At 42.6% G+C, this 16,829-nt stretch overlaps 1 protein-coding gene across 1 annotated transcript; it reads left to right on the forward strand.

Moving 5' to 3' along the window:
• Positions 1 to 7,025: 7,025 nt before the first annotated feature.
• EAH_00016910 (TBC domain-containing kinase (incomplete catalytic triad), putative) lies at positions 7,026 to 16,368 on the forward strand (the record flags this gene model as incomplete). The annotated part of the gene is made up of 9 exons (XM_013397725.1): positions 7,026 to 9,372; positions 9,639 to 10,586; positions 10,909 to 10,979; positions 11,563 to 11,618; positions 12,118 to 12,217; positions 12,533 to 12,670; positions 13,090 to 13,393; positions 13,933 to 14,860; positions 15,576 to 16,368. 9 exons carry the CDS (start codon positions 7,026 to 7,028, stop codon positions 16,366 to 16,368), a joined length of 5,685 nt encoding a protein of 1,894 aa, XP_013253179.1.
• Positions 16,369 to 16,829: the final 461 nt, after the last annotated feature.

Here is a 16,829-nt window from a genome sequence, read left to right on the forward strand (position 1 = left end):
ATATATATATATATATATATATATATATATATATATATATATATATACGCGCATGCACGCGGTTTTCGTTTTCACCCTTTTGTTTGGGTTTAGAAATTTATTTTTATTTTCTTTTATTTGCATTTGTTGGTTTTATTGTATTTGTTTGTTTAATTTTGTTTGTTTAATTTTTTCATCATCCCTTCTTTTAATGCTACAAAGGTAAGATATCGCCTATCTTATTTATTTAAATCTCCTTCATTTTTTTATTTTTATTTATATTTATTTATATTTATTTATATTTATTTATATTTATTATTTATTTATTTATTTATTTGTTTATTCTCAGGTCGCTTCGGCAATTTCTTTTTGCAAAAGATTTTGCAGGCCTCTGTCTTTGAGGCTGCGCACTTGAAGATGTTTATAGAGGGTTTGTAATCTTCTTCTTTTTAATCTTTTATCGCTTTTATTATTTATTTACTTAGTAATTTATTTATTTATTTATTTATTTATTTATTTTGCTGCACAACAAACAACGAGCAACTGACCCTCTCATCTTCATTCTTTCTGAATATGTTTTTTGGGTGTGATTTCCTCCTTTGTTTGTTTTCCTTTTTAATTAATTCTTTTATTTATTTGTATTTATTTATTGATATATGTATATTTATTTATTTATATGTTTATTTATTTGGATTGCTGACGACAACAAGCTCTCAAATCTTTTGTGCTCGTTATTCAGGCTGTGTTTTCTTTCTTTTCTTTCTCTGTTTATTAATTCTTTCTTCTATAAATTTGTTAATATATTTATTTATATATGCGTTTGTTTATTTGCAAGTTTATTTGTATATTTATTTGTTTATTTATTTGAAGGAATTACTGCAAACAGCAGTCTCTCATTCGTATTCGTCTGTGTGCAGTAGTACTACTTGCAGTTCAACCCATCCACCCCACGCTGCTGTTGCTGCTGCTGCTGCTGCTGTTGTTGTTGTTGCTGCTGCTGCTGTTATGTGTTGTTGCTGCAGCTTTGGATTTTAGGGTTTGTTTGGAGGCCTGTACACCTGCGGTGTTGTGGCGTTGTGCTGAAGCCTGTCTTCGTTTGCATACTTCATTTAAAGAGTTTTCGCGTAAATTGTTAGAGGCTCTTGCAATTGAAGCAGGGAGAGATATTTGTTTTGTTTGGCTGGCCTTGCTAATGCAATGCCCTGTGACAGAGCTGCCTATACACCTGAAGGCGATTGCTGGAGGCAGTACACCAGAAGAAAAAGAAACAGAAAAAAAAGAAGAAAAAAATATCGCTGAATTGTCCAGCAAAAAGAGAAGAGAAAACGAAGAAAATGAATTAAATCAAAGAGACAAAACAAAAGAAGAAGAAGAAGAAAATAATAATAATAACAACAATTTTAAACTTTATGATATATGTACACCCTCTGGATGCTCTATTCTTCTTTCTCTTTTGAAATTTCCTTCTTCTGCTGTTCAACCAATCAACGCGGGTTTTAAACATTTTGTTAAATTTGCAAAACAATTTAAAATTGCAGTTAAGAGGTGGAAGAATAAGAAAGGGGCTCCAGAGATAGAGTTGCAGTAAGAAGAACAACACTTGTTATCTGTATATGTTCTTCGTTAATGTTTATTATTATTATTATTATTATTATTATTATTATTATTATTATTACTACTACTATTTTATTAATGTTGTTTTTAGATTTATTATTTTTGTTTTCTTTTTCTTCGGGTGCCTGTTCTGTTCCGTGTTGTTTTATTTATTTATTATTATTATCATTATTTATTATTATTACTGTTATTATAATTATTATTATTGTTCTTCTTCTTGTTCGTGAGTATGAATTTGTTAAAGAGTGTTTATTGAATTAAATATATTTGTTTTATTTTAATTTAAGCAGATATTTCTTTTCATTGGAGTCGCTAAAGAGTTGACTGTGTTTATCTGCACATCTTTTGTGATTATCTTTAAGCATTTGTGCATATATAATGAGTGTATTTATTTGTTTTAGATAATTTATGTATTTATAATTTATTGTTTATTTATTTATTCCTTTCTTTTGCTTGCATGCAGCTCGTTGCTGGAGTTAATGACGACAAACAAACTAACTTCTCGTTTGCTGCAGCAGATATTGAATCCTTCTACGTCTTCTATACACCCCAATGGTGTAAATTATTTAATAAGAAATTTAATTACTTTCATTTCTTCTTTTGCTCTTGATCCCGTCGGGGGCTTTGTTCTCACTGCGATGTACACAGCGGCCACTGTACGTTGCAGACAAAACATTAAAACATTATTAGTGCTGATGAACCAATTAATGCTGTTCTTATTTATGCTGTTGTTGCTGCTGCTGCTGCTGCTGTTCTTCTTGATGCCGTTGCTGCTACTGCTGCTGCTACTGCTGCTGTTCTTACTGCTCTTTTTTCTACTGTTGCTGTTCTTTGCGGTTCTCCTCTTGTTGCTGCTGCTGTTGCTGCTGTTGCTGCTGTTGCTGTTGCTGCTATTGATGCTGCTGCTGTTGTTGCTGCTGCTATTACTGTTTCTGCTGTTGCTGCTGTTTCTGCTGCTACTGTTGCTGTTGCTGCTTTTATGCTAGGGGTTTCTTATGTTGTTTCTTATATAGCTTTGTTTGTTTTGTTTGTTGCTTTGCAGCCTGAGAACAAGCGCCAAATAGTAGAGGCGTTGGTGCCGCTAGAAAGCGATTTAAAAGAAAAGAATTATACAGCCTATATGAAGTGCGAAGTCTACAGATTCACAAAAAACGAAGAAGAATGGAAGGAGAGACAAAATAAAAGACATAAAACCCGAGTACGCACTGCTGGACAACTTACTTATCACCACCTCTTCTTTATATATAATATATATATATATAATATATATAATACTATATATATTATATGTTTATTTAGATGTATGTGCATATATGTGTATATATGTATATACATATATATTATATGTATACATATATATATGATATATATGTATTATATATTTATGTAGATGTACTTGGATTATATGTGTATATATGTATATATGTATATATCTTTATGTATACACACATGGATTATTTCCGTTTGTTTGCTTATTTATTTGTTTATTTGTTTGTTTGTCTGTTTGTTGTTTAGGATTTGTTTAAAGATATTCTTTCTTCTGCTGCAATTGAAGAGGAAGAAGAAGAAACAAAAACAAAAACAAAAACAGACGACAGCCTCTGGGTAATTTTCACTTCTTCCATCGAATAAAGACAGACTGCATATATATGTATATACATATATATATTACAATATTTTAGTATATTTATTTATTTATTTATTCTGAATAGATGTATCTTGCAGAGTTGAATAATGCGGCATACATTTAGAACCGTATATTACTTACTACGTAAAAGCACTTTATATATATATGCACATAAGCATAATTATAATGTATATATGTATATCTCGTCTATGAAGGTCTATTATATAGTGTGCTATATATTTAAATACTATATATTATAGAATGATGCAGGTGATGTACAAAGCAAAAAAAGAAAGAAAAGAGGAAGTCAGCTGCAGCTGCCTTGGAACCAATCTGTTAACCTGAATTTGTTTATTTGTTTGTCTTTAATAATAATAATAATAATAGCAATTAAATATGTTCTTTTTTCGTTTTTCTCCTTTTGTAGTTATATTAATTGCGTTGGTGTCTGTCCTTGCGATTTCCTGATTGTTGAAACAATTAATTCAGCAGATTAATTAAATTAATTAATATTCATTCATTAATTAACCAATTATTTAATTATTTAAATTCAATTTAAACAGTTAATTATACCAATTAAAACAAAATAATCTCTCCTTCGCCTTCTCCTTGCAGGCAGCCGACCCTATAGCGCAGCAGCTGATGGCGTCTGAAGGAATGAACGAAGAAAAATTAAAGGATAAAAATAATAAAAATAAAGAAAAGAAAAAAAGAAAAAAGATAAAAGAAGAAGAAGAAGAAGATTTAGATAAAAAGATTCTTCAAAACGGAGACCCACAAGACAAAGAATCAGAGAAACAAATCAATGAAATATTTCTTCAAGGTAATTCGTTCGCCTTATCTCAATTAACAAAATGTACATTTGCCATCATAAACAGAATATTAAAAGAAGATATATACTTGTATATATATTTATGTATGTATATGTATATTACGTACACAAATATATATATATATATATACATATATATATATATATATATATATGTATATATATATATATATGTTTACATATATATATATATATATGTATATATATGTATATATATGCTTACATATATATATATAAATATATGTATATATATGTATATATATGTAAATATATGTATATATATTTATCTATTTATATTTACATTTGTATTTGTTTGTATGTATGTATGCTGTGCCTGATGCATAGCTGTGGAGAAATGTCATTACACAATAATAAAGTATATTTGCACGAAGCCAAATATAGAATATTTTTGTATATATATGTAGATGTATTATAGATTTGTATATTAAAAAGAGCAGCGCTGCGCGGTAGAAATATCACTCCTCAACAAAAAGAGACAGCTAAACGAAGGCAAATACATACATGCACATAGACATAAAAAATATTATATATATATGTATGTTTCTCCCGAAACTGTGCAATATATATATATATATATTTATATTTCGTGTAGATATAGGTGTTTATTAATGAATTAGCATTAAAAAGTAAAAAAATTATTATTTATGTTCCCTACGAAAACTGTGGATGCGCCATTCGATGTTTTTTTACCGCGTTTTTGTTCGGTTTCGTATTTCAGTTTAGTCTGTTTATTTAATAATATATAAATGTATTTGCTTATTAATAATTAGATATATATTTAATTATTTATTATAATTCTCACCAATAACAGTATATAATAACGGATACACAGACAGAGACAGAACAACAGCAGCAAGCCTATGAGTAAAAAGATAGAGAATATATGCATATTATTTTAATGTTTTTGTGTTTATTTCTTTTCTCCTTCTCGTTGTCGGTTTTTGTTTACTTTTACCCTTCTTGTTTCCTTTTTAAATAGTTTTTCGTGTTTGTACTCCTTCCTTTTATGCACCTTTTTTTTTCTGTTTCTTAAACTCGTTTTCTTCTGCTGCTGTGCTGCTGCAGCACTGGATGAAAAGCAACGCAGCAGCAAACCCCCAAAGAAGAAGAAGAGAGTAGCAAATGAAAGTACTTCTGATAAAGAGTATACCGCTGATGCAGGTCTTGCAGTAGCAGCACCGAGTGAAGATAAAAATAAATCGTTTGTCTTATCTTCTGGAAGTAAAGAAGCAAAAGAAGACCCAAGCTTAGATGCTGCTTTGTTCTTTATTGAGGGCACGAACGCCTCTCTCAGCAAACGGGAAATCGCAAGAAGAAAGAAAGAAGAAGTATGTTCTCCTTCCTCTTCGTCCTTTTTCTCCTTTTGCACGTCTATAAGAAATGGTTTTCCTTTGACCGATTTCTACTTATAAACAGCCTGATTTATGCATATAAGTACAAATATATATGTATATCTATATATATATATATATATATATATATCTGACGGCGTCTGAGGGGAGGTAGAAGTGTTGCTTTTTTGTAGTTTTGCACAGATGCATATATTTTCTTTGTTTGTACTGGTGAGGCTTCAGAAGAACCCATCTATGTTTGCTCTTTTGTTAATTTTCTTCTATGCCTGTTCTCTTGTTATTTTGCCTTTAGAGAAGTCTCTTTCCATCCCTGCCATTTATTTTGTTGCTTTTGCCTTTTTGTTGTTCCTGCACTTCTATTATTCTCTTTTCTTTGCCTCATTGACTGCCTGCGTCTGCTTCTCTCTGTTTTGTTTGTTTGTTGCCCTCTATATTTCTCTGAATGATAAATGTGCAGTGCTGAGAGAAAAGTTGTGCAAAATGCATTAAAATAATACTTCGATGTGTTTAATTGCAGGCCGCGAAGCTGCGCGCAGCGGAGAGTATAGAGGGCGTACGAAAAAAGACAGAGGGAAAGAAGAAGAAATTAGCAGCATGAAGCCCCTAAAAACAAAACAAAACCATAAATGTACATTAAATACCGAATTAAAACAATGTCCTAGAACAGAAAAGGATCTTTTTTAAATGATTCCTTCTGAACCAGTAGATAGGAGGGAAGGGAGTGCAATCATTTTAAGCCTTTGATTTGACTACGCATATCCTTTTATTCTAAAGGGTAAAAATATTCAATATGATCGTTTATTTGCTGTTTCGTGGTAATAATGCTCTACTACTTCATCGTTAAGCTTAAACTGGTATCCTATGGAGAAGCAGAGGTTAGCAGATTTTGCAAAAAGACGAAAAGTTCAGACCGAACAAATCATAGTGTCGGCTGGCACAATAATAGTTGTATATATCTATAGGGATGTGAACGTATATATATTATCCATAGGATAAAGAATATAAATAACTATATGTTCTTAATAAATAATGCCTTCTTATACAATATGCTAACCGCAGTGAATGCTAATACTGCATATATAGGCTTGAATAAACTAGCAAGAAGCAGCAACGGCGCAAGCTCCTGGAATCCCATGGAGGCTCAAGGCGACAACGCCGAATACCCGAATATACACCCGGGGAAGAGTTTAACTAGTTATAATTTACAAATAAGAAATGCGAAAACAATTAAATGAAAAGAATTGAAGCAAAGCAAGGAGCATATCGGTTTACATGCCTTGGATGCGTTGGGACGGGGGGCCCCCTGAACCGAGCAGGGAGGGGCCCTTCTATGAATCAAAAACGGACGCGAAGGGGGAAATAAAACATCGGAAAGATATTTATTTTGAACTATGACTCAATTTTAAGTTTATTTTTGTTTATTTTTGGATGAAATGTATTTTTGCGGCGCCAGAGCGGCGGCTCCCGAAGACCGGTCCGGTGTGTAGGGAAGAACAAAAAGGAGGATGTGGTGGGCAACTGCTTCTTGTTTTCCGCGTAAAAGTTGAGAAAGTTTGAATTAATTCATCCATTGAAGTTGAATTTGAACGAAACTCGGGGAATGTCGCCGAGTTTTTGCTCCGAGTTTCAGCTGGGTTTGCAAACCATCGTTGCTGCCGACGCCGATCGCGAAACTCCAGATTTCATTTCTTCTGAGCAAGGAGATGCAAATAAAACTCTCTTCGAGTTTGTCGATGTTTCTCTTGACCCTCTTCAGGCATCTCTTTCCTTCAATGGGAGCTCTTCAGCCAACCATCCTTCCGCTTCCTCTGCTGTCGTTTCAACTCAGCAGGGGGAGGCTGGCGGCGACGGCACCGACCTGAACACGCCCCATGTGAAGCGTCTTTCTTTTCTTTCTTCTGCTAATGAGTATAATTGGCCAGATCCGCAGTCTGGTGGAGAAGACAGAAGAAATGCCTCAAGAGAAGATGCAGATCCTCCTCATCGCGAAATCATTTCGCGTTTTTATCGCCTCAAGGCCATCACCCACCCTCATCTCTGTTCATACACCAACATCTTACGGACCCAACGGCGTATTTACCTTGTCTCAGAGTTCTGGTCTCTTTCTCTTCAGGACATAATTGACGCCTGGAACGACAGCAGCAGTACAATACCCGCAGAGGAGAGACCCCAAAAAAGAGAAGAGCCTGCCATTGCTGACTGCCGTGCAGACAATACTCATGTGCGCACCTCCGCTGAAGCCAATACAGGTGCTCCTTCCTCCCCCTCTTCTTGCCTGAGGTGGGACCTCGAGAAGCTGCAGTTCTTAGCAACTGTCGCTGCACAAACTCTCACAGCCTTGGCGCATTTAAACAGTTTCGGTCTTTCTCATAACCGCCTTCAACCGAGAACAATTCGAATTGATGCTCACGGCAATGTGCGTCTCAGTGAGTGGGGCCTTTCTTATCTTACGGATGGGGGGAGGCTGGCACCCTCTGCCGATCTCTTATCTCCTTTCTGCTATCTCGCCCCTGAACAAGTACTGGCAGGGCCTCAGGTTCTTTCCAATACGCCAGTCTGCGGTAAACATGATATATGGACGCTCGGAGCAATCCTTCTGCATATTCTGCAGCCCCCATGGCCGATCTGGCCTTCTACGCTTGATCTTCAATCTAACAGCAGCAGCGGCGGCGGCAGCAGCAGCAGCAGCAGCGGAAGCAGCAGCAGTAGCAGCTGTTACCGGGGGAGAAGTGACAGCAGCAGCGCGACATCAGACGAGGGCGTCCGCTATCACACCAACTGCAGATCTGCTGATGGGGGTTCTTCTTTCTCTGTTCAGGGCGACATAGAAAAGGAATGTAAAAAGCATAAGAAAGGAGAAGACGACTGTTTACAGCTGGTTGATGAGGCTCTGAGGAACGTAACTCAGTTAGTTCTGTTCAGCTCCCTTGGCATAGACTTCCAGCTGCTGCTACCGCTGCACCCCACAGAAGCAGAAGCAGAAGCATCAGCAGCAGCAGCAGCACAACACCCTACAGCCCCAGCAGTCTCTGCTTTTGGGACAGAACTCTCCCGCTGGCTGCTGCAGCGTAAGTCCTCGCTTCTCTCTCTAATGCGGAAGGCTGTCGGGCCGCCTTGTTTTATGGTGCCTCCCCGTACGTACACCGCAGCGCTCACTGCTGCAGGAGGTCGAGGAGGTGCAGACCAGAAGAATTCAAATACTTCTTCAGAAGAATCTGACGCAGGAACTGCGGGCGCCTCTCAGCAGGCTCGCGGCGCCACTGCTGCAGCAGCAGAAACAGCAGCAGCAGCAACAGCAGGAGAGCCAGCACCATCAGGATCGCTGAAGGAAACAGAAGAGCTTCTGTTGCAGCGTTGCATAGACGGGCTGATTCAGTGGCTTTCTGGGGCTTATCTCTGTCGTCGGCCTCACTTTTGCTGGGGGCAGCTTTCCTTACAACAACAGCAATCAGGAGCATCAACAGGAGCAGCAGCAGGAGCAGCAGCAGAAGCATCAGAAGGAGCAGCAGGAGCCGCAGCAGAAGCATCAGAAGGAGCAGCAGCAGAAGCAGCAAAAGGAGCAGCAGAAGAAGCAGCAGGAGCAGCAGCGGAGGCAGGACCAGGATCAGCAGCAGGAGCAGCAGCAGGAGCAGCAGCAGGAGCCTGCAGTTCAGATGCTGACGTGTCTTCCAAAGGAGTCGGTGGTTTGTGTGCTGATGATGAAGAGGCGTTGGTTTTTCTGACGGAAGAAATAGAAAAATTGCAACAGGTACTGCGGGCGTGTTTAAGAATACACCCCTCTAGCAGGCCGTCAGCAGCAGAGCTTCTTGCACTGCAGTGGCTGCAGCAAACGCAAAGAGAGCAGCAGCTTTGGTGTTTAAAGGGCGCCGACTCACTTGGCTTGATTGCCCAGTTAAGGGTAGAGGAGGAGCTGCAGCGGGTCCTGAACCACCAAGAAGATGAAGACGGTGCGGGTTTGTTTAAGTGATAGATGATTGTTTTGCTGTTCTTTCTGTATGCTGATGTCGCACCTCCGCCTCTCTTCCTATCTCTCTTTCTGTATTTCTTTCTGCTTCTCCTTGTGCTTCTGTTTCTGGCTGTCTTTTTCTCTGTCTGTCTGTCCGTCTGTCTGTGCCTGTCTGCCTGTGTGCTCTCTGTCTGTTTGTTCCCCTTCCTTTATTAGTTTGTCTTTTAGAAGCGTGTTTGTGGGTCAGTGTTTCGGGTGTACGTACAGTTAACACTGCGATGTACACTCATTCAGGAGGTGCACTGGTGTGTTGTGTGCGTTCAGTTTCTGTTTCTGGCTGGGCGCTTCCATGGCTGCCGTTTTCTCGTCTGTCTCCTCAGCGCAGCATTTTCGATTTGCTGTTGCTGCATCATAACATCGGCCTGGAGGAGGTCTTCTACTGGTGGGAGCTGCAAGGAGGGGATGTGCATGCCTCTCTGGCTGCTGCAGGTGCCTTCAGGGCGGTCCCTCCTCTGTTTTTGCTGCCTCTCTGCTGCCTACGCGCTCCTAATACAAACAGCAGCACTCAGGAGCAACACAAAGTAGGAGAAGAGGGGCCCATAGAAGGCCTGCAGCAACAGCAGCAGCAGCAGCAGCAGCCGTCCTTGCTGCGAGTTGAGTTTCTTGCTGCTTTTTCTGGCTGCTGGGGAAGAGAGGACGAATTTGTTGATAGAGAAGATGCGAGAAGAAGACGTGATGGACCCAGTAATAATGAAGAGGGGAGAAGGAGAGAAGACACAAACAAACAACAACCATTGGTTTACGGCTGCAGCTGCTCGGCACACACCAGCGCAGCGGCCATTGCTGTCTGCAGCAGCACGCGGGAGCAGCAGCACCAGCAGAAGCAGCAGCAGCAGCAGCTGCAGCAGCATCAAGAAGGGGCCCCCAGCCAGTCAGCAGTAAGCAGCGGCACAGGGGAAAGGGGCCGCACAGGGCAGCAGGCACAACCGGACGACTCTACGGCTGCTGCTGCTGTTGCAGCACCCGACACAGAACGCAGCCTGGAGGCGAGCGCAGCAGCGCGAGAAGCGAAAGCAAAAGCAGAAGCAGCAGCAACATCAACAGCAGCAGCAGCAGCAACGCCGGGAGACGATGCCTTTTTCAGCACAGGGTTTTCCCAGGGCAGGAGCTGGCGGGATATTCGCCTATGGAAAGAAGGCGACCTCAACGTAGTCGGTCAGTGCATGCACCACCTACGACCTTCACTCACTGACTGCTGCTACTGCTGTTGCTGCTGATCCTGATTCCGCTGCTGGTGGTGTTGCTGCTGATCCTGATCCTGCTGGTGCTGCTGCTGATGCTGTTGCTGCTGCTGCTGCTGGTGTTGGTAGTTTGCGGTGAATATGGCTAGCTATTGAAACGTTGCATTATTATCATCATTATTCTTATTATTTATTATTCTTTATTATTATTCATTATAATTATTATTATTGTTAGTATTGTTATTATTATTACGCTTCTCTTTTAATCTGTTTTATTTTGCTTCATCTGCTCTCAGGTGTATCTCTAGAGGAGACCGTGCGCGCCCTGCAAGAGGCCGATCGATTCCCTGTCAGTCAAATGCTGGAGGTAAGGCCTTTTATGACGAATTGCTGCATTATTTGCTGCAGCTGCTTCCGCTGCATTCAGTGCTGCGGCTGGTGCTGCATTCATTGCTGCGGCTGCTGGTGCTGCATTCAGTACTGCTGCTGCTGGTGCTGGCTCCTTTTCTTTCGCGTTTGTGTCTCTTTTCTATTGCCCGAGAAGGGGATACAGAATTGCTGTCATATGTTTATATGTATATATGCATTGAACTTCATTCTTTTTGTTTGCCTTTGTTTGTTTGTCTCTCTGTGTGTTTGTCTCTTGGTTCGTCTTCCGCATTACCTGCTTGTCTCTTTGTTTGTTTATCTCCTTGTCTGTTTGTTGCTTTCTTTGTTGGTTTCTTTGTTTGCCTGCATCTCTGTTTTTCTGTTTGCTTGTTTGTCTTTTTGTTTGCTTGCTTCGTTGTTTGCTTAGCTCGTTGTTGGTCTGCCTGTGCATTAGTCCGTCCTTGTCTTCCGCCGCTTTCTGTCTTTTCTCTCCGCCTCCCTCCCCCTGTCTTCTCTTTTTCTTGCATTATGTTTGTCTCCATCACTGTTGCGGCTTCACTCGTTTTTCTTCTGTCTTGCAGGTGCGGCCTCCTTCGGTGTACAGACGGCAGGGCCATTTTCTCTATCAGCGACTCAGGTCTGCATTTGCTGCTAATCCGTCTTTCTGCTGTTGCTGCTCCTGCTGGCCTCTTGATAAGGAAGGGGGAGCTTCTGCATGCATTTAGCAAACAGCCGCAGCAGCAGCAGCTTTGACTGACCTTTTGGCATTCAGTGCACTGTTTTGTGATTGTGCAAGCGAGTATCTCCCCAGTAAAAAACGAGATATGTTTTCTTTTTTGTGTGTGGAGGGCTTTTCTCTGTCTTTCGTTGGTTTGGGGTGTATGCTGCATTTCGTTCGAGCAGTTGTTCTTTAATCCGTATTTCGTGCTGTTTTCTGTCCTCTACTTTGCGTTATTTTCTCCTGTCTACTTCACGTTGTCGTCTGCTCTTCAATTCTTGATGCTCTTTGTTTTGTACCTCTTGTTGGTGGTTTGTGTTATGCATGCATTCTTTGTTGTCTTCTGTTCTGCATTTCATGTTGTTTTCTGTTTTATTTTTGTGTTGTTTTCTGTTTTTCTTTCTTACTCACTATTCAGAGTTCGCCTCTTTAAGTCGCTGTTGGCGCAGCTGCCTAAAAGCCGGCACCGCCTGATGGAAGAAGCATCAAGAGATATCCCTCCCCTCCTTCGCCCTGAGGTCTGTACACCCCATAGCAGCGCACTTGCTGATGCTTCTGTTGCTCTTTTTAAGGGAACGCACACGCCGCACAACGCAGTCTTTTCTCTATAGTAGTCAAGAACCCTACTCCTGCAGAGCGGAAGGACAAGAAGGCTCGGGCCACTGCTGCTAGTGCTGCTGATGCTAAGTGTTCTGCTGCTGAGGCTTATACTGCTGCTGTTGCTGCTACTAATGCTGCTTCTGCTGCTGCCGCTGCAAATACTTCAAATGCTGCTGTAAACGTTACTGCTGCTGCTACTTCTGATTGTGCTGCTGCTGCTGCTGCTGCTGCAGATATGGGCGGCATTGTTGGGTGTAAATTTGGTTGGTGTTTTGCACACCACTCGGTTTATCTACGACGAGGCTGTCGCCTCTTTAAGCCACTCCGTCCTGGAGGCCCTGCAAACAAGCGGCTTCTCTCAGTACCACGAGGTGAGTGCGGGTAGTAGCGATATAAACAAGCAACAAGGAAATGCACGATGAATGCATATATATATATATATTATAATGCATATATATATATATCGTAGAGTGACATACAAGTGTGAGCGTGAAACATGAATACTTCGCCGTCTGATGTGCAAAAGTACACCCAATGTGGACCGCCTAGTAAGCGGATCCTTTTTTGTCTTTGTTGCTGGTGCGTCGGTGCTGGTGTTGTTTTTCTGCTTTTGTTGTTTTGTTGTTTCTGTTGCTGCCCCAATGCAGGTTTGCTATTCGTGTTGGGTTTTTTTTGTGTTACTTCTCGGTGCATGCGTTTGCTGTTACCTCTGTTGCAGTCTGTACCTCGTATGGGAGTGCATATTGTCTGTTTGTTTGTTTTGTTGCTTCCTCTCTAATATGCGGCGCAGTATCACGATCTGCTGGGTAGCAGAGAGGGCCGTCGTCGCCTTATGAATTTGGTTGGGGTGGCGTTGCAGCGGAATCCGCTGTATGTCTCTGTGAGGGGAATGGATGCGTTGGCTGCCCCTTTGCTGCTGCTGTTCTATGATAAAGAAAATGTGGCTCTCGCCTGCTTAGAGAAGCTGCTGCAGAACTTTCAGCAGCACCTCTTCGCTGCAGACAGCGCGGCCTTCCTACGACGACAGCTCGTTACCTCCAACCGCCTCCTCCTCTTCATTGACCCTCAACTCGCACTACACATGAACACACTCGGTATTTATTCACATTCAGTCCTCCAAATGACCCTGCTCCCGCCGCTACTGCTGGCGCTAATGCTGGTGTCCCTGCTGCTGCTGCCGCTGCTACTACTGGCACTGCTAATGCTGTCGCTGCAGCTGCTGGCGCTGCTGCTACTGTTGCTGGTAGCGCTGCTGCTACTGACACTGCTGCTGATGCTGTCGCTCCTGCTGCTGTCACTCCTGCTGTCGCTCCTGCTGCTGTCGCTCCTGCTGTTGCTGCTGCGAGAAGCAGCAAGGATTTTTGTATTGATGTGCTGCACCGCAAATGGTGTGTTGTTCGGACAAAAAAGCTGGAGGAAGCCATATTATGCACTCTGAGAAGCAGAAAAGGCGCACACAGAGATAAATACGAAGAAACGGACGGAGACAAGAGCAGCGATGAAAGAGGCAGCCAGACAAGCAGAGGCTGGCGCTGCGAGAGGGATAAACAGAGAGAGCCCTGAATAGAAGAAGGCAGTGAAATAACTTCGTCATCGGTGGAGGTCTCTGCTGCGTTTGGTCTGTTTGTTGCAGGTCTACATTCAGACATGTATGCGTTGTCGTGGCACTTGACGCTCTTCTCCCACGTGCTGCCGCTGCAGCAGTTGCTGCTGCTGTGGGATACGTTGCTGCTGCAGCCTCCAACGTTTGTGCATTTTCTGACGGTGTGCGTACTGCACTATTTGCGGGGCCCTTTGCTTCGTTTGTCTCCTGATGAGCAATCCACGGCCTTTCGGCTTTTGCAGGCTTCCTTTGGGTTTGTTAATATCGCAGCCCTCTGTGCTGCAGCAGTCGCGCTGCAGAACGCAGTGCCCTGGTCTCTCACCCTTATGCGTCTTCCTCTTGACGAAGCAGCAGCAGCTGAACCTGCTGCTGCTGCTACTGATGCCTCTATTCCAACCAACGATGAAGAGGCAAAAAGACTAGGTGAAAGTACCTCAGAGGCGGGGAGGAACTCCTTGGAAGCCGAAAAAAGAACACCGCAAGCCACAACTATGGAGAAGGAACGAGAAGGGGAGAAGACAGAGACAATTAACTTACGGAAAAACGAAGGCCCTGATGCTGATGTAGCAACTGCTGCAGCACCAGTTGCAGCAAGTGCTGTATCGCCGATGCAGCGGTCGCCTGAGGCGCAGCTGTTTTTTATTGGAGACGGAGAACAGTTGCAGGAAAAGCAAGAGCGGCCCAATGGGGTGTCCAGACAGCGTAATCAGACGGAAAGACAAAATGGCGCTGCAAGCTCCCCTAGCAGCGCCTTCTCTCCCGCCAGCAGCGCAGCACAGGGAGGAGCAGGAGCAACAGCAGCAGCAGCAGCAGGGGAAGACGCAACGGCCATGCGGAAGAGCCCCAGCTGGGGAAGGAAGGCCCTGATGCGAGTTATGACGGGACCCGCCCTCATTCTCCTCGGCCCTCCCCGCAAGGCAACTGCAACGAAGGCATCGCAGCAGAAGAACAGTTCACAGTGAGGGGCACCCAAGCTCTACATTGCATCTTTTAAATTGCATATTATGGTCCGATAGTGCTTAAGTTCAATTAGAATCGCTGAAAATAACTGAAGAGAGGTTGTTGAACTGACGGAGAAAATGTGTACAAGGGCTTCGCGTGTTCTTTTTCATTGTTCGTTTCGTTTGATGTTTATGCTAAAAAGGAGATAATGGAAGAATTAATTTGCTCTTGTGTTGTTGCATGGCCAAAGACGGGCTTCGAAGAACCCCTCCCCTCTCCGTGCGAAGTTTATTTTTCTCTGTGTAGCCAAGTCGTTAGCAGCAGAATGTGCAACAAATTGTTCTTATAGACAATAACAACATGTTGCTGCTGTTGCTATACGCAATACAAAAGCAAAAGAAACACAATTTGCTGCACATTCTGCTCTTTTCACCGTTTACCGCTGGTGCTTGATAGTAGTTGTATTGCAGCTCTTGTGTGTTACAGGGTTGTACGATGAGGTATTTGTTTGTTTTTTCATTGGGATAGGGAGGGAATGATGCGGGTTGAAAAAGCGCACAGAGGCTAAAGGGGAAATATCTCTTTCATTCGTTTCGTTTTCGCACGAAATGAGCCTAGCTACTGCCAGCTGCTCCATGGGTGCTTACAGCTGCGGACATTGTCTTCGCGTTTATTTTCGTCTACTGTTTGTTTTCAGTTGTTGTTTTCTCTGTGTTTGTGACTCGGCGCAGATTTGCAGACCCTATGGAGGCTCTGTACTCGAATGAGCCTTTGGCGCCACGTTGGTGGGACAAGATGAGTGAAATATCATTTCTGAGGCTGACATCACCTGCTTGGTCAGCAGGGAGCGTCGTTGAAGGTACATACACTGCTGAAGAAGGAGGGGATGACCTTGCGCTGCAGCCCCCGTGCATTGGAGTTGATGTGCTGCTGCAGTTTTATGAGGAAAGCGTCGTGTTAGACATTCGCCCCCGCGCCGCGTTCGAGCTTCTACACCTCAGCAAGGCGATCAGTGTCACTCCTAAAGACGTTCACGAACTTATTGGCCTGCTTAAAGAAGGACAATTGACGCTGCCAGACCCGAGGGGCGTTCAAATACAAATGCAGAAGTTCGGCAGCAGCAGCAGCAGCCGCCCCCTCATCAGTAAGGTGACCCGCGCCGCCTCTGGAGGCTCTTCTTCCCATGAAGCCTTTAAAGCAAGAGCAGCAGAAACAGCGGGTGCAAATTCAACACCCACAAAGTTTGTTGCTTCAGAGGCTCACGAAGCAGCATCACAAACAGCGAGGGGTGGGGGAGGTCAGGCCGCAGCGCCTGCTCCTGCTTCTTTAAAGCCCTGGATCTCAGCTACAATGGGCAGCCTTCCTTTAATTGTTGTCGTTGGGGATAAAGAAGACTGCGGCGCTGGACTCGCAAGGCGGCTGCTCAGTGCCGGGGTGGCCTGTGTGTGCGTCTTGTTAGGGGGTATTGATGCTTTGCAGCTCGACGCACCCAACGACTTCCTCACAAGGAAACAACGAAAATAACTCGTGCTCATTTTAATAATGTGCTAACAATAGTTGTTTCTTTCGCCATAAACGCGGATGCTCACAAAGAACAAGGAACTGCACTGAAGGCAATCACCAGAGTAGCGACACTAAGAGCAGGGAGTACCTATAAAATGAGCTAAATCTGAGGGCACAACAGTTGTAGAACAACACAAAACTAATGATTTATTCAAACGCAACAGCAGCACATTGGCCGCATCATTTCATCTTGCAATAACGGCAAAAACAAAGAGGACATCCGCGCTGCGTATTCAAAAAAAATATTTTCGCCGAAGACTTGCAAATGCTGCAGCACTTAGTAATGCAACATTTATCTGTCTCCTCAGCAAGCAAAAAGTGCAGCAGCTGCTCCCGCTATAATAACAACGCGATATTCCTGCAACATTTCGTTTTTAGGATGTGCATCTCGTTCTACAACTGTTAAATAACCATAACAGTTG

The sequence above is a fragment of the Eimeria acervulina genome, genomic scaffold (genome assembly GCF_000499425.1).
Source record: "Eimeria acervulina Houghton genomic scaffold, Eah_scaff107, whole genome shotgun sequence".
NCBI lineage: Eukaryota > Apicomplexa > Conoidasida > Eucoccidiorida > Eimeriidae > Eimeria > Eimeria acervulina.